At 41.4% G+C, this 24,591-nt stretch overlaps 1 protein-coding gene across 4 annotated transcripts in view; it reads left to right on the top strand.

Moving 5' to 3' along the window:
• The window catches only part of PID1 (phosphotyrosine interaction domain containing 1), an 86,283-nt gene extending 68,422 nt beyond the window's left edge, over positions 1-17,861 (top strand). For all 4 annotated transcript variants that reach the window (XM_017822436.1, XM_017822438.1, XM_017822437.1 and 1 more), the window contains exon 3: positions 15,889-17,861. In XM_017822436.1, coding sequence (XP_017677925.1) covers positions 15,889-16,365 — 477 coding nt within the window. In that variant the 3' untranslated portion in view covers positions 16,366-17,861. The remainder of the gene's footprint in view (positions 1-15,888) is intronic.
• The last annotated feature ends 6,730 nt before the right edge of the window (positions 17,862-24,591 follow it).

The raw sequence follows: 24,591 nt of genomic DNA, 5'->3' as shown, positions 1-24,591 counted from the left end.
GCATAAGTGAGTGGAAGAAACTGATATGATGAGAATTTGTCTTCCGTATCAGGTCACAGAGTGATCAAGGAGAATGACTGTACACGTACCTAAGTCAAGGTCTTTAAGTGTTATGAAAGCCACTCTGTGTGTCTTTAGCCATCTACGTGAAAGGATTTGTGTTAGTCCATTGTTGATTCTTGCAGAATTTTTCCAGCCCTAAGAGAATTGTGCCATTTGGCAAAGCCCAGAGCTTTATCTCCTTTTCCACACTTGCTGGACGTCCTTGGATACAAATATCTGTTTTTACAATGTGTGTGTTTTCTTAATTTTCCTTTCAAAAACAAGTAGGTGCCTGAAGATGACAGCTTAGTTGCTGGAATTGGAGAAAAACGCAAGCAAGATGAAGCCTGTTCTTGCCGTTACATCCTTGATTTAATTAGATTTTGGTATATTTGACATTCTGTTGTGTAAGAGTTTTAAGTATTAGCTTGAAGGTGTGAAGGACATTATGTGTCCTTTGCCTAAAGCCTAAAGAGCATTTTCCTTTTAACAAGAAACTCCAGAGCAGTTTGGACTCTACATCAAAGAGAAATGTTTGGTTTCCTGATCTCTTCCAGACAGTTTTTAATACAAGTCCAAACCCAATCTATATGTAGTAGCCAAAGTGATTTTTGCCTTCTCTAAACTTAATCATGCTGGTCATGTGTTTTTCCAAAGGGCAACAGCCTTATATAATGGAGAGTAGATTTTGCTTTGGCGTGTGGTACTGTGCTGTCATCCTCTTGGACCACCTCCAGGAGAGCACAGGTGGCAGTTCTGCTGGGATCTCACAGCTTCTCTGTTTTTATTAGCCTTTCTGGCTGGTATCCTCTGCTGTATGACCCACCCTTGAGATGCACTGTTTTTTTGGACCACTCCATGGAATTTCTTCTGTTCACCTTCTGAAATTTCATCCCAATATCCTAAATTAAAAGTGTCTGGGTGAACCTTACAGTGTTCCTTCTAGTCATTGGTTCATGATCACATTAACTACATATGAGTGACTGTAAGGAGCACAGGAGTAACCTTATGGATTACTCAGGGACATCCACGCACCCCTATGACGGGTGTGCTCTGGTTTGCAATCCACCCTGGAAACAGCTGCTTATCCCTCAAGAGCTTTCTCTGGGTCATGTTGTGGCTTGTTCTCTGTTCCACACATTTCCAGTCTTCTCTATATAAACTTCCCACTTGCTGTAATTTTCATAGTTCCACACTCTACCTGGGCTCTGTCCCAAGCTGCTCACATCTGTTTCCATCACCTGGCTGGCACCAGGCAGTGCTGGTGGGGCACTTGTCCGTTGCCAGGATTGTACTTTCCTGGGAGCAAAGGAAGGAAGCACAGCAAATGGCAGGCAGGAAAGAAGGCAGATGCAAAAAAAATAGTGAAGTTATCTTGTTTCATGTATGCCTGTCCTTTGTATTTGCTGTTTCTCGGGTGTTTATGTGACAGAACCTGCTCTGCACTGTGCTGTGAATGAGGCAGTGCCCCAAGTTCTGCAGTCATTGGAAAGCTGTGTCTTTTAGCAAGAGTAGCACTGACTGTGGTGGCTAGAGCCCAATTTCTGTTTCCATTAATTGCACTGCTTGCTCAAAAATTGCCCTTGCAGTTTCCCCCAGTAATAGCATTCATCACTTCTTCTAAACTCCAAATCTGGGGTATACAGGGACATGTAGGTAGCTGCTGGTTATATTTTAATGATACAGCTTGCTAAATGCTTCTTTAAGAAGAAAGGTGTTATAAATAATTCAGTGGAACTATTTTGTAGTACATACGTGTGTATAACATAGCCTGTTAAAATGACACAGTGTCACTTTAAGGATGCAGATGGGAGTCTGTTTGCACTGCTGACCAATTTGGGCTCTTAGGAACCTAAGGCAGGGACAGGCATTGTGATGCATTAGTGCCATTTCTGGGTGTCAGCCAGTTCATCCCCAGAAGGGCTGTGCTGCAGTTCACCAGTGCATATTGCATGATCTTGCTGCCATGGGAGGGGCTGCCTTGTTTTTACTGCAGTTAGTTTAAATGTGGAGATTTTTATAATCTCTTTGGTGCTTTTGTGAGAAGGGGAGATGCAGTTGTTCTGTATCTACTTTTGAAAATTAAATTAAAAAGCTTACCTTGCTAATGACAAAATATGAGGACAAATTATGATCTATATTGTCTGCCATAGTACTTGGGTTTTCAGATGGGGACTAACCTTTAATTCAGCTTTTTATCCTTGGAAAAGAAAAGGTAAATAAGATCCTCCAAAGAAATGTCATGTGCTGGCTGCCCTTGCCTGGAGTAAGAAACACTGCAGAGTTTTTTGTGTTGTTTCTCCCCCGCACCCCCCTGCCCCCACCATGACTTTGGTTTAGATGCAGTATGTTTTCTTGTAAATAAGATTCCCTCCCAGGAATAGCTAAGTTGGTCTATTCAGATTTGATTTTTGCATACATATCTTGAACTTCAATGCTCTATGTGGGTTTCGAGGTAATTAAAGAATCTTCTGCTTGGTTTTGGCCCCAAAAGAGGTACCAATTTGTTTTGATGAGGAGACAGCAGAGGAAAAGTGTGGAAGGCTAAAGGCAGATAATAGGGGACAAATAGCATAGTGTGTGCTTGCACTATAAATATCTATATTTTTAGCATAAAGTAAATTCTTTGTTACCCAAGATGCCATTTTCTTTCTGTTGTGCTGTCATACTTCAATTATGCTCATGCATAAATAAACCTAAAATGTATGTTATTCTCTATTTAAAACTATTTAGCCAAAATAATAACAGCTTTGGTAAGAAATGAGGCTGTTAACAGAAACTTAGCAAGGGCTGTAATCCTTGAGTAAAAGTACAACTGTGTGTTGTATCAGGCTCCCTGGGAACAGGAGCACTTTGCCTTTGCTTGCTTCAGGCTACATGGAGAAAGCTACAGAATTTTAAAAGACGAGTAATTCCTTATTTGTTAATGCACACAACAATTTCTCTTGCCAAATTTCTGCCTGCATTTTTAGATACTGAAAGAGCGGTCAGCTTTGCTTAGAATGCTTGACACATGTTGCTGTCTGCGCTCTTTTGAAAGTCTCTCTGTCAAATCTCAAAGCAAAGGCAGCGAGCACTCTAAACCCATGGGCTTTCTTGAAATGCCTGGAAATATTTGGTTCCTGCTCTTTGGGGAAGAGAAACCTTCCCCTGTGGGCAGTTTATTCCAGTCTTGGCCATGTGCTTTGTCACTTCAAACTCTGCTTCTTTGTTCTTCCTGTCTATCTGATCCTGGAAAGTGCTGGAGAAAGTATTACGCATTGGTTGGACTCTTAGTTTGATATGATCAAGAAACTTTTAAGCTCTCACAAGATCTGCTCATTCTATTAAATAATTTTATTAACTGTATGAAAAATTGTAACTCTAGGACGGTAATGAATGAGACTGAGTATTTACTTGTTTCAGAGCTGTGAAACTCCTTGTTGGTGGAAAATGTTAATTATTTATGTAGAAAACAATCATTCGACTTCTGAGACTTCTGAGATTTTTAGCAGATATATATTGCAGTTATAGTTAGCAATATGTTGATTTTTGGGTGGGGAGACCTTGTTGAGCTTATTATGCAAAACAGGAAGGCAGAAAATAGGAATGAGTGGAGCTCCTGTTGTGTTTCTTTTACCCTGACTTCTCCTAAAGCAATGTCGGCTATGGAGAGTAAATGAATTTGATGCTCTGCATGTTCAGTTGTTGCTCTGAATCAGTATTGATCCCACCACTGTGTTTTCCTGCTCTGTCTTTATATCCTTTCTTTCTAACTATTCATACAAATACATAAATCCTTTGCAAGCATAAATTGGAGCAATTTTTAAATTCCAGATGGCAGTTTTGTTTGGCTAAGAACTGCAAGACTGGGGCCTTTTTATAATCTTATTGATTATTATATTTTAACTGCAGGTATTCATTGTTGCACAAAGACAGTAAATGTCAAGAAAAACAGTGAAGAGTTTATTTATTTTCATCAGAAGTAGTTTCTTTTTTCCTTAGATCCCTAAAATTTGTGCCGGTTTGGTCTTCGTCAAACAGATCAACATCAAGGCTATTCAGTATAGATTTTGTCTTTGCAAAGTCAACTTCAGGGCCAGTGGAAACCATTAAAATTAATTTTCTGCCCTTTGTAAAAGCCATGACCTCTGTAATACAGAGAGGTGAACTGTGGATATGAAGGGAGCTTCTAGGATCTTGCTGTACTGCTGGTGTGAACAGTGATTTGTCTGACCTGCAGCCATCTGAATTATACTGGGGGCAAGCTGCTGTAATAGATGACATAAATTGCAGCACTGGTAAGTAGAGCTGTCCCCAGAGAAGAGGACCTTTGCCCCCATCCCGTTCTTTCCTCCAGACAGTCCTCCACTTTGGAGTGCTGCTTTCCAGGCTCTCCCATCCTAGGCTTGGTCTTTCATCTTGGCTGAAATTAGCACCACGGAAATCTCCACATCTCAGTTTTTGCTTCAGGTGGTTAAGGACTGTATTTCTGGCTATTTCGTAGGCTTCTCACCCTAGAGCTGAAACATAAGCCAAGAGAATGGGTTGGAGGCAATGTGGCATTTCTGGGTGAGGTGCTTAGGTAATGCTGTGATTAAATTAACCAGGAAAAGAAGGGGGCTCCCTCTGTAACACTGATGCCTAGAGATCTGTAACTCCTGATGCCTAGAGAGAAATCCCAGGAGATAACCATCTCTAGAGCCCAGACAACCTGATGAAGGCTAAGGATCACTTTCAGGTCTTTCTGTGCTGGCTGGAAAAACATTATCCAAACAGAAAGTGACTGTATTGAAGACAGAGGCAAGCACTAAATCCATTGTGAAAACAGGACCTTGGAGGCACTGTGAACCACGGCTTTGGAAATGAATTAAAAACTGTATGGCTCTATTGTCTTTCATCATTATACTCTTTGGGACATGTTTGTTCTTTAAAAATCTTCTGTTTAGCCTGCTGTTTAAATATACTGTTAAAAATCTTCTGTTTAACATACTGTGGCTGAGTGAGAAATTTCTGGTTAAATTGTAATATAGTGCCATAAACCATAGAAGCAGTGAGGTTGTATTCTTTCTGGTCTGTGGAGAAGCCTGTGTTGCTATGGCCTCGATACAGAGTTTGATAACACAAACAAATGATAAATCAGGCATATTTATCTAAGGGCTCATTTAGCAATAAAAAGAGTTGTTTAACTGTATTTTCTTCTTAATAATGTATTTAGTGTTTTTTATTAATTTGAAATATGCAAGGTCTGTATTTCATTGCTGCAGTGGCAGAGCCCAACCCAGGGCAGGCACTGTATTTCTTCTCCAAACTTCGAGTAAGACTTTTCCTGGAGATGCTAAAACTCGTGAGAGCTGGAAAAATCTCAGAGGGTTTTGCTAAGTCATGGAACTCATTTCCCATAGTGATTCATTAAGGAGATGCAAAAGTAATGACAGGGTATTTTCATCAGAGACTTTGTGGATTTGGGTACAGTTACATTTGTATGGGGGTGATTTTTCTCTGTTTCCTCATGCTCTTCAGGGAATGTGTTTCATTTGCAGTGTGTGGAGAATAGCAGAAGGAGCAAGTGCTGCCATTTCTGGGAGTCTCGTGTTTGTGCTTTGTTTTGCAATTTTTCCTTTTTTTGAATGTTACTGATCTTACAGCACTCAGGGGAGGAAGAACTGAAATAGTTTTATTATCATTGCTTTTCTTCTGTTCTTTCTGTGATGTAGGCCTGACACTTCCATTGAAATACAAACCAAATCTGTAGTCATCTTCAGTGGTTCCTGAAGCTGGCTCCCTTCCCTTTTGCTCTTAATTTCAGGTGTTGTCAAGTTGTGCCAGGAAGTGAGTGCAGTTGAGATGTTTGGTCTCCTTAACTGAATGTCTTAGTAACAGGGGCTTTGTTCAATTTTATTACTTGGCATCTTCTTTTGAAAGGAAGAACTAAAGGGGAAATACAAAGATCTCATGGGGAATGTGCAAAGAAGGGAACCTTGAGGACAGATCTCTTACTCATAAAAGATGGTGAAAAACATGCACTCTGTGTGGCTTTCTGGGAGTATTTCAGTGTTCAGAGTCTTGGGGAGTATGTAAAATGCACATGGCTTGGTGGAAAATGTGGCCGAAGGATACAGCCATTCCCATACTGGCTGTTTGCGTGCTCCATTAGGTACAATCAAAGTTTTTGTAGGACTGGTGCCAGAGTGAACTTTCTGTGGGTTGGAAAGGAAGGGGAACAAAGTAAAAGCAAACAATCTGCTCCCCTCTCCACCCGTGGGCTCTTTCCCTTTGCTATGAGACAACAGCTGTGAGGAACCCAGTACTAAAAAGCTTTCTGAAACATGATGAGGTGCTTAATCAGATTTCAATGTTCGGTTTCAACCTCATGTAAATAAAGAATGTGTAGTGAAAAGTCTTGTGTGTAATTTGAATATGAACGTGAAGGTTGGTGTCTGCTTGTGGGGAGATCATGATCATGCAAATTTACGCCACTTTCTGCTGGCAGAAGGGATGTTCTCAGTGTGAGGCTTTTGAGGTATTAGAGGAAAGGTTTTTGAAGGACTTTGTGTGAAGGAAACTTCAAGTAATTGCAATAGTTACTACAGAGTGGATTGTTTTTTTTTCTCGCTTCACTGGCTTCATCCACATCTCTCTTTGCTCTGTGAAGACTCCTGAAAGAAAATGGGAGATGAACTGGCTTATCCAAGAATTAATTTTAACCCAGTGGTAACTGGATACAGAGAAAGAAAGTTATGTGAGGCAATGAAAGGAGACAAAGGAGAAAAGTGATCTAAATAGCAACATAAAGAAAATATTTGGGAATAAAAATAATCATCTACTTGTACGATAGTGTGTCCAGCAGTCCTGCTGAGGTTGTGTGTGATGGATGTATTTGTTCATTCAGTTATGTCTTGCACTACAACGTTTTTAAATCACTGCTAGAATGAAATTGATTTCTTGAGTTTTAAATAGTGCAGTGTAAATCTTCCACTCACACCAGGACTTGAATCTCTGACTGCAAGCTCACTGCAGTTTGCCAGTTCCATTTGATTTCATTTCAAATTCATCCCCGCAAGCCAAACCACAAAAAGAGCTTCCTGTCCAGTGGAGAATGAAATGCAAGATGCGATCCTTTTGTTGCTAACGGGAGGCTGCTGAGAGCAGAGCTCGCTCTTGCTGAGGTTGTGTTTGGGCTTGGTTAACCATTTTGGCAATGAGGCAGAGACTCCTGGTCACTGGATATAAGTCAGATGCTCTTAGGTCTAACTGAGGGCAGTTTATAAAAAGGCTTACTAAGCAGCAGCCTGATGTGATGAAAGGTGAAAAGCCTGGATCGTTGTGTTTCTCAGGGTTGTCTTTCTAAAGGAGAGGTTTGCTTGCTGCCTTATTTACCCCACACTGGCTATTTGGCCTGTGGACTCAGTGGGCTTTTTCTTGTTGGCTTTTGTTCCTCTCAGAGCTTATAAATTAAGCTGTCAAGGGTAACTTTTTGTCTTTTGGTACATTTATTTACTAAATCTTAAACTTGCCAAATGTAGATGGGTTTTCCTCTCTCCTTTGCAGGCAGTGGGATTGCTGTTGGTAATGGGGCTGATCACACGGGGTTAGGCGGACTCTACTCCTGTGGGCGTGGCAGAGGTTTTTATCTTCTGTTCCCCTCCCCAAGTGGCCTCAGTGGGAGGCCTGGCAGAGCTCTGCTCTGGAAGGATGAGAGGTTTATTTGGCCATGAAGAGGGGCTCTGGGATTTCTGTGTGATTGTGGGTGTCTCACTCAGAGCTGGGACAGGATCTCAGAGATGTGCCCTGTGCTTTGATGTCCATTGTCTGCAGTCCCTGGGGTGTTTGTCCTGCATGGTGTCTGAGGAGTGAGAGGTTCTTCATGGGTGAGCTCTGCCCTCAAAAAAACACCAACGCCTGAGATGCTGCCCTGGCAGATGTGAGACTGGGCATTGGGACACCCACCCTGGGCCACAGTAACTCTCCTGCTGCCATGTTAAAGGGCTTTCCTAGAGGCTGTCTCAGAAGCAGCAGCAGTGAAACTGGTAATGTGTCTTTCTTTTACTGGGAATGAGCATTTTTCAAGGAAAGGTATTTTCTCAGTGCCCCAACTCTTCCTTCTCCTTCACCTGTTACAGCTACCTGGAAGCATGGAGGCTGTAAAACCTGAAAGGACAATGATGGGCTAAAAATAACTGGAGCTCTTGTGTCCTTCAAAGGACAAAGTGATTACTCTATCACTTTACACCTTACTTGTGTGGTGAACCCTTCCAGGGAGGGAGCTAAGGCAGGATCTGCTGCACAGTCACAGCTGAGAACACATGGGAAAGTAAAGGCACCTGTGAAGGGCTGCTGTGAGTGTGGCGTGGGGACAGATGGACGGAACAGTTGCTGCCCAGCGGTTGTTTTTCCTTAGGAGTTCTGAAGATGTAAAGAGTTGAATGCACATCTTGCTGAGCTTGTTTATTGTTTTTGTTTTTGAGGGGGAATTTTAGCATTGTTTTAAGACCTGGGTTCAGCTTTGTTCCCACTAAAGGAGTCAGATGCTGGCTGTTGACTTAACTGCTGAAGAGGTGCTAACGCCTCCAGCTTTTTCTGGAACTACTCTTTGATTCCTTGGAATAAATCAGACCTCAACTACTGATCTTTTTTTCTCTCCCTCCTAATCCAGTGGGCAGCTGTCAGAGTTGATGGTTATTTTCCATTAAACATTCACCCAGTTCAGTCTGTTCTCCCTCTGAATTTTGTCTGAAAAATAAAACACTTTTTCACATATTTCTGTAAGCCACATTACTACATTTACTGAGTATTTCTGTGTGCTGAGGAGCTCTGCTGTTCCCACAAAGACCCTCGTGTTTGTGCTGTGAAGGCTTTGGCTGGACATGGGCGGTGTGGGTGAGGAAACAGTGACAGGCAAAGGGAAACTGTGCAGCCTTTTTACTTAACTGAGTTATTTTTTTGGATCTTAAGCAAATGTTTCTTGAATGCAGTTCATGGTATTTGCTCAGTGATCCAATGGAATGTCTGGGATTTTTTTTTTTTTTTTTTCCTCCAAGGCCAAAAAGCAGGTTTTGGCAATAAATCCCAAAGTTGCCAGTCTGGGGCTGAGTCACTGCACTTTAGGGTGAGGAGAGCTAAGCTGGTGCAGTGGTGTGGTGAGACAGGCACCCTGGCCAGCACAGAGTGCTCCCGCTGTGCCTAGAGCTGGATGTGTTAATTGATGATGTTTAAAATGACTCTACAGCTAGATCTGGGTTTACTGAAATGAAAGCTGTGCCAGGACTTACCGAGCTGCTGGGCAGCATGCTGCAGGCCTGTCCCACTCGTATCCCAACTGTACTGTGGATAAAAAAATCCAGTTTCAGCACTCAAATCTGTGTGACCCTCTGGTGAGCCCTGCTTTGCCCCAGCTACCCAGCACAGGAGGCACAGTGGGCTTTGGGCATTTTGTCATTGCAGTGAGGCCTGAACACAGGTTTCCTAAGTAGCAGCTTCTTGCAGCGTTTTCCAGACCTCATAATGATGTGGAGATGAAGCTTGCTGTGTTCTGGCCTCAAGAATACAGTGTGGAGTCTGGGTGAAGCCTGGACTTTCTCGTCCTGCATCTGCTTTTGTATTGCAAACCCAGAGAGTGTCTGCATGTTTGTGTTCCAGCTGCAATCTATCATAAGACATGCACACGTCCTCCCAAACTTGCTTTTGGCCACTCTTCTTCAAATCTCCTCTGTATTCCTCTTAAATGCTTCTGTGAGTTTACTTAATGTTTAGACTGGTGGTTCTTGCTTGACTGGGACAAACTGACAAACTTCAGGCTTTGGAATAGGTTACCCAGGGAGGTGGTGGAATCACCATCCCTGGAGGTGTTTGAGGCTCTTGGATCTGGTGCTGGGTGATGTGATTTAGTGGTTTAGGTGTTACAGTGGTAGTGCTGAGTGGAAAGTTGGATTGGATGATCTTAAAGGTCTCTTTCAACCTTGATGATTCCATGATTCTGTGACGGTTTACTTGCTGACTTGTGCATCCTGACACAGACCCTTCCAGTCACTTCTTCATTGCCACATATCCTGAAGTTGCCACAGAAGAAATTCTGTTTTCGGAAAGAAAATATGTCATTAGCTCTGCTTGCCTCATCACCTCTGCTTGCCTCACCTTTAAGTGAGGAATATCTTGCTATCTCTATCAAATAACCAGTTGCACCTAGACCAGATTTGGGGCTAAAGGGATGTTTACTTTAAAACACCGATGGACAAAAGAGACAGTGATCTATTACTAAGATTTGCACAAGATTCAAGATCCTGCAGGGCATCCTCTGGTGACTGCAAGTATGCAGAGTAAATACCTGCTGGCTCAAGTTCAGTGCTCTATTTGTTTTATTTTTTTCATTTTCTTTGTTAATTTTGTTGACAAAGAGCCGCCTTATTTGGTGTGGAAGAAATAATCATATTAAAGAAATAACTAAGGAGTTAATTTTGCATATGGTCTTTTGATCATAGTCTTGAATAGTGCGAGAGCCCAGAGTCCTGTGTGTGTACATGTTCCCATGCCAAGTTGCTGTGCCAAGAGAGCATCTGTCCTCGTGTAGTACAGTAATTATGGATCTTTACAACTTGGATCTGCTTTCTTGGAGCAGTGATAGTCTATGGACTGGGAATAGGGAACAGAAGGAGGAAAGGTCATTCAGCTGCCTAACTTTAGTGAGGTTTGTGAGGTAGGAGCAGTATGGACATGTGGTCCATCGAGGAGTTGGATCTGAAGTCAGATCGACACAGGCAGGAGCTGTGACTTCTGACAAATCATGCTGTACTAGAAGTGTAAATGTCTATGGCAGCTAGTATACTGGTCTTTTTGAAGCTGGTAAGTTCTTGAACATAGTTATTAAAAAATATTTTAACTATACATTATTGAACTGAAAGGGCTGAAAACAACAATGTTAAAGTACTCAGATGCTTTTGTGTTTCCAGGACAGTGCATGAAATTATTCATCAATTATTCTTCATGCTCTTTGACATGAGGCATCTCTACATGTCAGATGGGTGTAGCTGTGTTAAAAAAAGGGCAAAGGCACAGCATTTTTCTGTTGAGGACTGTTTTGTCAGATACTGACACTGGTGTTGGCAAGTCTCTAGGGTGAAATAAGGAGCTCTTCAGAACATCTTGGCTTTTACTAAAGGTTTAAATGCTTGCAAGCATAGAAGTGATGAAACCTCAAGTGTATTTTATGTCATGGTTGTTGACAGTGGCTTGTCAGTGAGTGAAGTTTGCCACAGGAAGGCTGGAAAGAATGTGGATAATTTTTAACATGCACAAGAAATTGTTGTGAGGTGTATCTTCCAGAAATTTGTGGGACAGAAGATATGACAGGAAATGCCTTTACTTCTTAAGGTTAACACAGAGGCATTGAGCTGGCTTTTGCATTACTTTTCTCCCTTAGAATAGTGTCCAAGGCAAGTAAAGGCTGCAACAACTTGATCATAATTTACTTGTTACAACCAACCCGTAGCTATTCTGCCTTGAACTGATGCTACAATCACAGAATCATTAAGGTTGGAAAAGGCCTCCAAGATTACTGAGTCCAACCTTTGAACACTACCTTGTCAATTAAACCATGGCATTAAGTGCCCCGGCCAGTTGTTTCTTGCCATCACTTCCAGGGATGGTGATTCCACCACTTCCCTGGGCAGCCTGGTCCAATGCTTAACAACCCTAGAGGAGAGGGCCCACAGCTACTGGCCCTACTGTGTATAGGATGACACTTGCTATAGGATATGCCATGCTTTCACAAATAAGTCATTTTCCTGAACCAGTGTTTGCTGCCAAGTGACTTCAGTGTTTCAGAGGAAGAAAAAGCATTATTCAGTCTTGGTGAACTTTGGCTGGTGGTCAGAGCTGTATTATCACAGATGCAGGTTTCAGCCTTCCCTGTGGCTTTGGCCTGTCTTTGACAATGATTACTCTCTAGTTACTAAGGCTGTACAGTTGATTCTGCTTAGGCACTTTTCCAGTGTGTGTTTGCATGTGCAATAATAGCTGTAACAATAACAAAAACAACAACAATAATAAGACTACTGCTACTACTAATGGTTTTTTGTGCCCTTCACGTGTGGTTCTTATGAGTATTAAAGATGAAATTCTGTTTTGGATTTTTTTTTTTTGTACTTCCCTGCTGGCTTCACACTGATAAGAGATCAACAATTTTAATGGAAAAGACCACCACTGGGAATTTTTGCCTCAAAATAGTTTTCTTCTCCATCTGATAATGGGAAGAATCATCTGTTCTTTGACCTTTGATTGGCAGACTTGGAAATTGAAAAGCAAGATGGTTGTACTGTAATAGCTTTACTCTAATGATGTGTGTGGTCAGTGGTTTCTGGGTGTTTAAACAAAGGTGGGTACACTGTGAGATGTGTTGAGGTAAGAGCTGAAATGCAGGGAGGGAGCACTGCTTGTGGAATAACTTTGTAACTGAGAGCTCAGGGAGAAGTAAACCTAAAAATCCAACTTTTGCTGGTTTTAGTTCATACTGGTACTGTCCCTGCAATTCTGCAAATGTTAATGTCTAAGTTAATAAATTGGACAGTTTCAGTAGGATTAATATTTAGTGGATAACATGTAGATGATACTTAATCATGGAGAAAACTTTCTTCTGAACAGGATACAGCCATTTTAGGGTCAAATACCTTTTTGTGGGTCAAATATTTGAGATGTCTTGCCACCTCCTGTATCCCTGTTCTGGTTTTGTCAGGGGACCATGATGCAATGAAATATTAGACATCTGTCTTCACTAAGAGCTTCAGTGATGCTGCTCTTGTCAAATGCTTGTATCTCAACTAGGAAAAAAATAATCATTCTTTTAAAAAGAAACAAAAAATAACAGCACTACTAGGTGTAGATGTTTCTATGTAAGACACAGTACAGAAGAGACTCTAAAGCAGAGGCTTTGTTTATTCTCTCTCCTGTGAACTGCTTGTTGTAATGGCTAAGCACCTTATAAATATTTATGGATGTGTCCTCAAAGGAAAATCAAATTTATATAACGAAAATGCAAAGTGGTGTTAAAAGAAGTAACTTTCCAAAGGTTCCTACACAATTATACTGTGATAAAACTGGAACAGTAAATCAGACTAGTATATCCCCTTTTTGTAAATGAGCCATCATCCCATCCTCCTTATTAGTTACTTTTGCATTGGCTGCTTTCAGAGTAATTCAGTGCTTTTCTTCTTAAAATAAAAATACTTTACTTTAAGGAAATACATTATTTTTTGCAACTTCACCCTTAAGCAGGCCACACATGGACTGATGGACAACGGGGGTTTGCAGGTAGTGTCTGCAAAGGAACAGAGAAGAACATTAAATTCAATTTATGCTGCTATGTGACAACTTGCTCTGATCTTGCTCCTCAGCTGCTGGAGGTGTCACGAGCATCACTTGGGAGTTGCCTGTGCTCAGAAGCTGATGCTGTGTGCTGGGGTGGATTAGAGCATGTTGCTCAGCAGTGCTGACTGCCTGGGAAGGCCTGTAGTAATGCTGCCTAACTGGAATGGGGCTGCCTTAGCTTTCCTCTCCTCTTCCAGCCCTCATGCTGCTGCTCAGGGCAGCTCACATGCTGTCAGCAGCTTCCTCTTTAGGGCAAACCAGTAATAAAACAATTCCCTGCATCGACTGCTGTGCACTCATGAGAGGTGCTTATTTCTGTGGGCTCCAGCTGACACTGGTCTTCTACGAACAGTGACTGGGGGACAAAATGCTGCAGTGGTGGCAGCTCACTCCTGCAGCCAGGGATTCAAGGCTGTCTTTGGGCAGCGACAAAGTGTATGAGTAAGAGGATATTTTTCTTTTTCTCAGAGTTTAAAGCCTTTTTGAAGTCAGTGAAGGACTTGTGATGTTGCAATGGGCTTTGAATTTGACCCCAAATGTCAATTTACAGTATGTGTTTTGTTTTTTGTTAGTTGACTTGTGAATATGAAACAATGCTGAGCGAACCTTTGGAATATATTGAATTCACCATTCAAACACAATATATTGGAGAATATATTGAATGTACAAATTTGCCCAATGATCTTGATCTGTTCAAAGGAATATGACTGTGGATATATGTTGAAATACCCTCCAGTATGTTGCAGACACATTCCTCTTTGGTCCTGTGTGTGCTGTTTGTATGTGTTTAGTTGTCACTGTGAGCTCTGAGGTTTTCTTTTAAGTTATTCTACAGTACTTGAGGGAACTCAACTCTCATCACTAATAAAATAAAAAAAGGCAAAACACTGGTAGGTCTTGCCTTGTTAACTGTTCTAGCTGTTGTGTTTCCCACTGTTCAAAAAAAAAACATAAAGCTTTATAAGATTTAGCATATTTCCTGTGCAAAGCATGAATATTTATAGGCAAAGAATAAGACTTCCCATTTTTTGGCAGGCATGATTAAGCCACACAGATTTCCAATAAAGTTTTGTAAGCTTTTTTCTTAATTATAGCTTAATTTAGGTCTCTGAGTTTAACAAAACCTATGAAGCTTGCAGCAAAATATTTTTCTTGTGGAAAATTTTGTTTGCATGGATTACAAATCCTGTATTTCTTGTGGTTATGATTTTTTAAATGTGCTTAAATGTGAAAATTCCATATTTTTTTCTCTACGTTTCTTAACGCATTTTCAACAATAAAATAACTGATACTGTGTGCTTAATACAGAGTTTTGATGAAATTAGTTTGGAAAGTGTATGTGATTAATTTTTTGCTCCAAACGCCTTGAGTAAAATGTGCTGGAGGTTATAAGACATCAAACAAGAGGCACAAGGTTCTGTCTCAGGCAGTTACTTCTGTAAGACACAAATAAGAAGCAATTTTGCTTTCATATAGTTGTTCTTAAATGCACCATTCTGACAACAGCGATAAATGGAATAATCTGCATAATTGTATTTGTGTGGCATTGACCTGTCTTTTCTTGAGAAAATCCCCTTTTCCCAGATCAAATAATCTCCCATTCAACTGTAAGTGAAAGGAATCCTTATTAGCAGCTGCACAGATTTAGGGGAATATTTCTGCACAGGCTTAACACAGAATTTTGATATGGACCTCTCAGTGAATTTGATATTTGGTGAACAAAATACAGTAAGGGCACTAAAACCACCTTACTTTCCTGTGCTGTTTGGGATTTGATTTTCTCAAAAGAGCTAGACAGAAAAGCAGAGAGATGATACAATTAAACTAAGGTAGATCTATTACTAGATGTTTTTAACAGCATATTTTTTAAATTGATGTAATAAATGTCTCAGCCCTCTTCAAAGATAGAGTTTTGAACAGCTTTGAGCTATTCCTGGCTTAATACTTAAGTAGAAACAGCAGAAGCGGTGGAAAAACAGGATCGTTTTGAAAAAACCCCACACATTCAAACTGTTTAAATCCTCTGCTGTGATCATGCTTTTCTGACCCCCTGCAGCCTTGCATTATCAAACTGAGAATGTCTCCATCTCCCTAATAGTAATGTTCAAAATATGATGCAAATAAATCATCTGAATAAAGTAGGGAGGAAAAAAAAAGCTACCTGGGCCCTGCTCCACCAACACTTGCACTTGCAAACGTGAACTTAGAGGCAGTCAGGGTCTCTAAAGGTGGGCTTTCTGGGGGAGCTGACAAAAGTGAAATCCCTTGAAACTCAGACACTGGCCATTTTTAACTTCTGTGTTTGAATGGTGAATTCAGCATCTGAAAAGCAAATATTTGGAGAGCAGTTTGAAAACTGTTTTACTGAAAGTGAAGGGGAGTCAGGGGTGTTTTCAAGGGGAGGGGGGATGTTTTTATTTTCCAGTAAAGAAAAGTTCCCTGGGATGGCAGAAAGTAACACCCAAGTCTGCCATCTGTGTTTTCACCTATCTTTGCTCTTCTTTGCAGGTTACGTATTTGGGTAAGGTTTCCACAACAGGGATGCAATTTTTGTCAGGCTGCACAGAGAAACCAGTCATTGAATTATGGAAGAAGCACACGCTCACCAGGGAGGATGTTTACCCAGCTAATGCCCTTCTGGAAATTCGCCCTTTCCAAGTCTGGCTGCACCATCTGGACCTCAAAGGTGAGGCGACAGTCCACATGGATACCTTTCAGGTAGCACGTATAGCCTACTGCACTGCTGACCACAACATCAGCCCAAACATCTTTGCTTGGGTCTATCGGGAGATCAACGATGACTTGTCCTACCAGATGGACTGCCATGCTGTAGAGTGTGAGAGCAAGCTGGAGGCCAAGAAGCTGGCCCATGCCATGATGGAGGCCTTTAAGAAGACTTTTCACAGCATGAAAAGTGATGGCCGGATCCACAGGAACAGCTCGTCAGAGGAAGTGTCTCATGAATTTGAATCTGACGATGGCTGACTGGACTCATTCACGGTTCAGCAGAGGCAGAAACGGCTTAGGGAATGAGAGCTGATAGAAGAGTAAGCAACAATTGAAACAGGGGAATGAAAGGACTGCCAAACACTTGTCTGACCAGCTTTTTAAATCAAAAGAGCAATTTGGTACCTACAGATTATGCATCATTAAAGTAATCATGTTACATTGAAATCTGCTGCTGTTGTAAAAGTGAGGAAAAAATCTCTCCCCCGTCTCTCCACCCACTCATTGCTGCCCCTTTCTCATCTCTGTAGTTCAGGTGCATACCATGAAGTACAGTCATTCCTGTTTTTCTTATAAGACTGGTCAGGTAATTTTATTAGTTGCTTCTTTGGCATTCCTAGCTGCGGGCTGATGCTGATGCACAAGAGCAAGTAGACCTGGAAAGCCCTAATGGTTCCCGAAGAATCTTTCTCCACAATGCATCACAAAAATCCTTTGACCGAACGTAGGCTAAGACAGCCATACATAGCCTTTTAGACTAATGGCCTGGCATTCTGCAGTTAATTCACATTTCACAGATAAAAATGAAAGATGCTTGTATGTACACATTATATCATATGCTATCCTTTATTTTATTCATTGTACCTATTTTCTTAATATACCTGCTGCCACATCTTTCACCCAACACCAGTAGTTGCAGTTTCAGACTGTGTACTGCAGGATACCAAAAAGGGGTGGGCAAAAATACTCCCCAATGGCTGGGGGTACAGCAAGTCAGCACTGCTATCTGTGCATTTTCCTACCCTGATGTGCTCCACAGGAGGGGGGCCCACTGGGAGTAGTTGAGGGACACTCGGGTCTGTCAGTGTTTGAACTGTGACTTCTCATCAACCTCAGGTCTGAAGTGCCACGAGCACGGGAGCCACGAGTCCGTGTTACCGGACATTGCTGGTAAAGTGGCCCTGCTGGGATGGAGCTGGCAGTGTCTCATCACACAGCCAGGGCTGTGTTACTGTAAAGATCAAAGGAAATGGTCCCTTAGGAGCCAGGTTTGAACATCTGTTCTGGTTGAGAACCTCATGTTAAGATTCCCGTATCTTTCCTTGTTCGCAGATATGCAGTCATGCCTTTCTTAAATGCAGATGTTTAATAAAACTCAAATAAAAGGAAAAACTTGTTTCACTTGATATTTTTTAAGGCTGAGAGCAGATCAATAGTTTGCAAGTAACTCTGCTCCTTTGTACGACTTTGTTTGTAATTATGGTAATGTTAGGGGCACTAGGGCACCTTACAGAAGCCTTAAAAGAAAGCTAATCCAAGCAGATAGCTCTGTGTCTGTGTTTTGTGCATCTACGTGTTTGTATGTGAGAGTGTTTGTGCGAGTCCAGTGGTAAAGCATGTACATTGTGCATGGAGATATATTGAGGAGGGCCCACACCTCTTGAAAATATGCTTGTTGCTTTATAATGTATGTAAACTGTTCTCCAGCATAAATGCATTCATACTTTAATAAAAAAAAAAAGTTTTGAGTTAAACCCTTTTAGTTTTAAGCTGTCTTTCCAGTGTAATCTCTGTGGTTTTATGTGTGTGGGTTTTGTATTCATTTTGTTTAGTGGAATGAAAATGTTAATTTATTTCCATTTAAGTATTACATCAGTTTTCATGAGAATTACCATTAGCATTCTAAAATTATTTTCTTTTAAATATTTTGGTTAATTATTGCTGTGAGGTTTTGTTTTGGGATTTGAGTGTTTTTGTTTGGCTTTTTTGTGTGTTTTTTGTTTTGTGGTTTGTTTTTTTTTTTACTTTGTTGAGGGTGGACATGATCTATAATTTTTGTTTATTAGGATGATGCAGTGATACCACCCCCTCCCACCACCTGACTAGTTGAAATGAGCTCTGCTGAGTGGGAGCAGTCACCTGCTGGGGTGGGTTAAGCAAAGAATACCTTTGTTGACAGTTTTGGTTTTGTCTTTTCTTATACAGGACAGTCTACATTTCTGTTTTACAGATGTACTGATTTACAGTGGGTTGGGGAGTGCTCAGAAAGGATATTTGATATTGTGGTGTCTGCAATAATTCCTCATCAATTGGAGGCTATGGATTACATGAGAATTTTGTATGATAAAAATAAAATATGAAGGAGAACATTCTAGTCCTTTTTATTGGAAAGTCAGACCCTTTGAAACATGAACCAGCTATTTTCTAAGGGTTCAAACATGCAAGGGAATATGAGGGAATGTGAACTGCAGTTTGTCTTAGAAAACATGAGATTTGAAAAATAATCAGTATCATGAGTTTGGATCCTTAGATAATATGGAATTCATGCCAAATCTCTCTGCATTATCAATACCAAATGTGTGATGCCATTTGCATGAAGGAGAAAAGCTTTCAGTCCTGAATTGCAAGCGTAGCAGTTATCGCTGATTATCGGTTGCCAGTAGATACTGGAATGAAACATCAAGTTAAACTTTTCCTTCTATTAATCTGTTGGAAAAGAATAATCATGAAGTTTCCATCAGAAGTCACTTCCAGTTGGCTAAAGGCTTTTCTGTTCAACTACAAAGAGCCCAGTTTTGGATCTCGCTGCATCCCGCTGTGGGTTGATGAGTTCCTTCAGTGTCAGCCAGGAAAACATGTAAAGGATTTCTTTCCCTTTTCTGCTTGTAGGCAAGAGTGGAAAAGTTTTGAATATCTAAGTGTGTTATTAGAAGTGTGAAAAATGTAGAGAGCATTTTGATCTTTACACCTTGACATCTCTATGTAACGTCACTGGGGTTATGTCAAAGTGATTTTCATAATTTTTCTAACTACCTTAAGAAAGAGAAAGGAAGTGTTACTCCATATAGAGTAAGTTTGTTCAGTTTTCAAGCTCTGAAATCTGAATTTCCTTTGTACCTACCAAATCTTCTCTGGAGCTGTGAGTATATGATTGCTCAGGAGCAGTTTTGCTATGGGGAGGGCAACACTCTGCACTGGCAAGCACAGATTGCATGAGAATTGCTTAGATGTGCGTGGGGTTTTAGCCCATGGGGATGGAGAAAGGCAGAGACTCATGTCTTTCATGTTTTAAACTCAAAAGCCCCTAAGAACAGCTGAATGTTTTGTTTAAAAAAAAAAAAGGGAAAAGAAAAAGAAACAACCCAAAACGCAACCAAACAAAAAAACCCCTCTGCAGCTGGTTTCACTCCCTAGCTTTCCAGTAGTGAGTGACTTCATTTTTACATCAAAAAGGGTTTTGCCAATGAATTGCTTTTAATTTTCCTAAAACCTACAAATAAATAGCATGTGATTGAGATGAAGAGGCAATCCCATATCAGTCTCTTAGAAAACTTTACATATATATGTTATTCTTGCTAGTTTTGAGACTTCAATATCAGTGAATTCACATTTAATTTTATTTGAATTGTAAGGTTCTCTGTTTTTCTGTATACAGATATATATATGTACACATGTACACACACACAGATCTTGAAACATGTTACTTGTTAAATATTTTCTGTCTGAGGGACATATGTAACAGTAGGCATATATGTGAAGGCAATCTTACATGTTAGTCCTGAGATAAATGGTTTACTTATTAAAAATTTTTTTGTTAGTGGGAAGCAAATTAACTTGTCTATCTATATGCAAAATTTGATGTACTGTATGCATTATTTACCATTTACCACCAGATCTCTCCCTTCCATGCCCAATTAGCTGCTGTAAGAATGATGTATGATTGGGCTCAGTTTTCCCTGTGGCAGTGAATTATTAATTTGTGTGTAATTGGGAAGTGATATCTTAAATGTCTGATTGTTATACTGTAGACTGGAGTGTCCAGTCTGCCAAGAGTTTACAGTAAGAGAACATATCCTTTCCTGACAATAGAGACACTCATTATATCTTTTTCCTAATGTAATTTTAAACAGATACAGGGGATTTTTAAAAGCTCCTTTTTTGTTTAATTCCATTGAAATGCTTCCTCTCATTCATTGTACCATTGATCATCTTTGGCTGGGGAAAATGGGTGTTGTCCCTCCCCCTCCCAGGGCCCAGACACTTGTGCCCCTGTGGCTGCACCCATAGGACGTCTGTGTGCCTGTGTCAGGGGCATGGCATGATGCTTGCAGGATGCTGGGCTGGGCTGGAGGAGTTGCTGGTACCTGTGGGAGAGTGTAAGACAGTTGGATTCAGCTGTTGGTTTGGATTTTTATAGCTAAGTTGCACAGGCTAAGCTTGAAGTTTGGGAAGACCTCTCTTGTGTGGCAGTAATTCATTGTAAGTGCCATGAGAATTTCTTCAGTTAGGATTGTAATTAATTTTGGTGAGGGCTGTTAAAGAAGATACAATGATTCGTTGAAAATAGTTGTGTGTTTGGAGAGATGTTATCCTGTCTACTGCAGTGCCTTCCTTGAAAAAGGGTTGTGAAATATGTTGGAAGCACAGATGTGATGCACATGCTGAGTCTGTGCTGCAAATGGGTGAATGCTGCAGGCTGGTAGAGCTGTGGGGAGGGGTGGGAGGACACAGCAAGGCCCCAGCCAACAAGGCCCCAGGGACATGTGTGTCTACAGGATAATGGAGATGGCCAGGCTGAGATTTTTGGTATCTGAGCATGAACTGGAGATGTGAAAAATGGGGAGTAGTTCATCTTTCTCTGAAGGGCTTCCCCAGACTGAACAGTTCAGGGAAGACTGAGGAGTGAGGATAAGCTGTTGGAGAGCTTTTTCAGTTTAGTTCAGCAGAGATCCCTGGCACAGTTGTGTTCTAAGAAAGTCTTCTCTGGAATGTGATGTGCTCAGCTCCCACAGTGGTGACGGGGTTAGGGATGCTCTGGTGTGGCCAGTGCCCGGAGGTGGTTGGGTCTGTGTGGGTTGGACCCTGCCCAGTGCTGGGACTTCACAGGGTGGTGCAGCAGCAGAGGGTTGCTGCCTTCATGTGGGACGTGCCAGCAGCAGGGTGCTTGATGGGCTCCTCGGGTGGCACCAACTCTGTCCATTCTTCTTTTCCATCAGATGGTTGATTTCCTTTGCTGAAAGAGAAGCTTCAAATCCTGCATCTCAGCAAGAAATTAGCATTGCTGCAAGTTCTTTTCAGAAAAACTGGAAGCAGAAGATCAGGTTGCTAATGCACAATTGAGGAAGTGTTAAAAATACTCAAAGTAACAATCTCTATCTACTGAACAGCCTTTGGGAATGCATTTGAAGACAATCCTCACACTGTGCTAACAGCATGGGAGTATTTTAGAAATATGTCCTGTAGGCAGTGGGCGTGATTTCCAGTTATTGCTAGAAAGATGGGAGCAGGGTGTTTGTTTGGGTTTCTTTAATGTCTCTGGTGGAAGGTGTACGTGAAAGGGCTGTTAATGTTTTCTCATGAGGAGAAAACTGCTCACAGTGACTCGTGCTTACCTTGGCAAGGTGAAAACACCTGTTGACAGTATGCCATTAGAGGTAGTTCAGCTTTGATGGAAAGGAGTGACTCTTAGTTACTGTACATGTTACATGGTGCAGAATCAGTGTGTCCCTTTACTAGGGGGCTGTTACTGTGCAGACTGCAGCATATCTCCTGATTTCTCAATCAGAATGGGAAGATAGTGCTAGGTGATAACTTTTATCTATTGTGTTTGATTTGCATTGTGCTTTACATTCTCTGTTATTTTCCTGTAAATTGTATTGCTCTTGGAAAGAGAGGAAACGTTATTATCCTATGAATAATGCATCGTGTCACTGGTATGTTTTTTGATGGGAAGTATAGATTTTCTGAGAACGATGGACAGGAGTGGATTTCATTCTTAGAAAGTAAATTGTAATTTTATACAGTTGATATGGGTCATGTGCATGTGAAAAATGAGTTATTTCTATTTCAGGTTAGTTATCTCAAATTAGTTACCTCTCATTTAGAGAGTAGAAATAGTTTTAGGTATAATTACTGAGGATATAATTAGTCAAGGTTTTCTTGCACAGTTGGGTTAAATTGTTGTGGCTGAGTGCTCAGTACCATGCCGGTGCTCCCTGGCTCAGTCTCATCTTTAATGGATTCCAGATCTGGTGGTTTCAAGTAACAACAGCTTTTCCAGATCCCAAGACAATAATGAAATACACAGAGGAACTTCAAAGGAAACTCCTCTAGAAAGGAAAAATGAGGTTAAATGATGATAGTCAACTGTGGGATATTTTTGTATTCGTAAAATATGTCAGACTTATTCCAGTGCAGAAACAGGTGAAATCTGAAACTGTACTTGACTAATAGCCCATGCTTCACATCTACCCAGGCTCCCCTAACTGCTTTAGGACCTGATTCTCTCTGGGGTTTTCAGGTATATTTCTTTGTGTATTTTTCAGTCAGCTCTGGCCACACAAAGAAAAGGCATTTGTGCCTCCCTTCCCTGTTTCTAATAGTCTTTGCTATTCGGTAGCGAAGGAGTAGCCTGGGATGAACTGGACACAGGTCTGCTTTGAGAGGAGCTGTGGAATCTCAACACCCTCTCCTCTGACCCAACTCGGCCACTCTGCTCTGCCTGTCCCTGGTGTCCCTGTGAAGAGGTCACTGTCACTTCCAATGAGCTCTGCTCTTCTCCCTGGGCCATTGCAGTGTCTTCTGCAGGTAGTGTGCTCCGATTAATTTTGTGTGACTTGTCAGAAAAATACATTATTCCCTACCAGTGCTGTAGAAGTGTATATATGGTAATGCATTGGGCTGTGCTGAGTAGAGAGGGAAAGGCTCCTTCCTTCAGTTTGCAGAAGTTTAAACAGCAATAATTGCCAAGTGTTTACTAATTGACTCATTACAGATCTCTGCTGGTGTACCTCTAGTCTTTACTGCCTCAGGTCATTGATGTCTTGATGTCGGGATGGTGAGACGGGTGGGCATGGGACAGGTGGTCCTAGTTGGCTCACGTGTCTCTGGGGCATCAGTCACCAGTGGGCACATGGGAAGACACATGGGGCCAGGGCAGCCCTGTCCTCGCTGGCTGTGGGGTGCTCTCAGCTTGGCCAAGCCCTGGGCTGGCGTGCCTGGCAGGCTGACAGCACCTCATCTGTTTGCAGGACGAAGGGATGCCGAGTTGTGCTGAGCTTTCCTAAGGCAGCACAGTCTCATGCAGCAGGTCACAGCATTCCCTGTGCCTTACTTACAGAAATCCTAATTTATGCCATTAGAAAGGTTAAGAAAGAAGAGTTTCAGCACGGTTTGCCTTTTGCCTGCGCGCTGCAGTGGGTCTCAGCTAATTCAGCAGCAGTGGTTTGTTCTGCTTGAAATCCTGGAGAATGGCTCCTCTCCCGAGGTATTTCTTCTGACTTAATTGCCAAGTTATAGTGAAATATGAGGTTCGTTGTTGTCTGCTGGAGCACTGGGGATTCTGTTTTGTTGGCACATTTTTCATGACCTCGTGTCAGCAGCATAACTAGGCTATGAGATAATTTGTATGCTTTAGATGAGCAGCTGTGTGCATCTTAGCTGGAGAGAGAAATAAGTGTGATCAATTCAGTGGAGTTAATCAGGTAAAACAGAGAATTAACTCTAATCTTGCAGATTAAGTGATGTCAGACCGTGCAAGATGTATGTAAATTTCATGCAGGTGGAAATCAAAATGGTCTGAAGTGGTATATACCCTTATTTAATAGAAAAGAGAGAAACAATAGCTGCAAGCGTGGAAAAAAAAATCTACAACCATTCAGTAGCTGAAAAGGGTGGTGTTGTACCCTTTTTTACCTGTGATGCTTTGGTTCAGCAATAGCTTTCCACTCATTTCCAATTTAAATTTTGTGATCATAAGGAAGGAGGATGCTCGTCCTTCTGCTGTTGCAGGTGCCACACAGTTACCACAGGGTTTTGGAAGCTATTGAATTTACTGACATTTTGTTGGCAACAGGGCTGAGGATTAGGAAAACCAGAAGAAGCAGACTTGCCATGCTGTCTGGTAATCCTTAAACTGCATCTCCTGTGGCAAATGTGTGAATTGCTTCAAGAAACAATGGAGGACGGATTCTGCACTGGCTTTTTCCCTGCAGAAGCCTCTCTGCATGGCAAGTAACTGATGCTTTGGCATTAGACCTGGACTCTGAAATATTACCCTGAAGAGAGAATCGTTAGACATTAGCTCTGCCCTGGTAACCAAAGCATTTTTCTTATGTATTTCTGATAAAACTAAATGATTGTAGTTTTAGTGTGTAATATTTAGGTAGAGAAGTCTGGTCTTATCTGTTTTCTGGAAAACTGGGAATTACCTTGAGAAAAAAAGTTTTAGGGCTATTTATCATTTGTAATTAGGAAGAGCAGCAA

This window comes from Lepidothrix coronata, unplaced genomic scaffold, assembly GCF_001604755.1.
Source record: "Lepidothrix coronata isolate B3197 unplaced genomic scaffold, Lepidothrix_coronata-1.0 Scaffold97, whole genome shotgun sequence".
Taxonomy (NCBI): Eukaryota; Metazoa; Chordata; class Aves; order Passeriformes; family Pipridae; genus Lepidothrix; species Lepidothrix coronata.
This window is presented reverse-complemented; position numbering and strand designations above follow the sequence as displayed.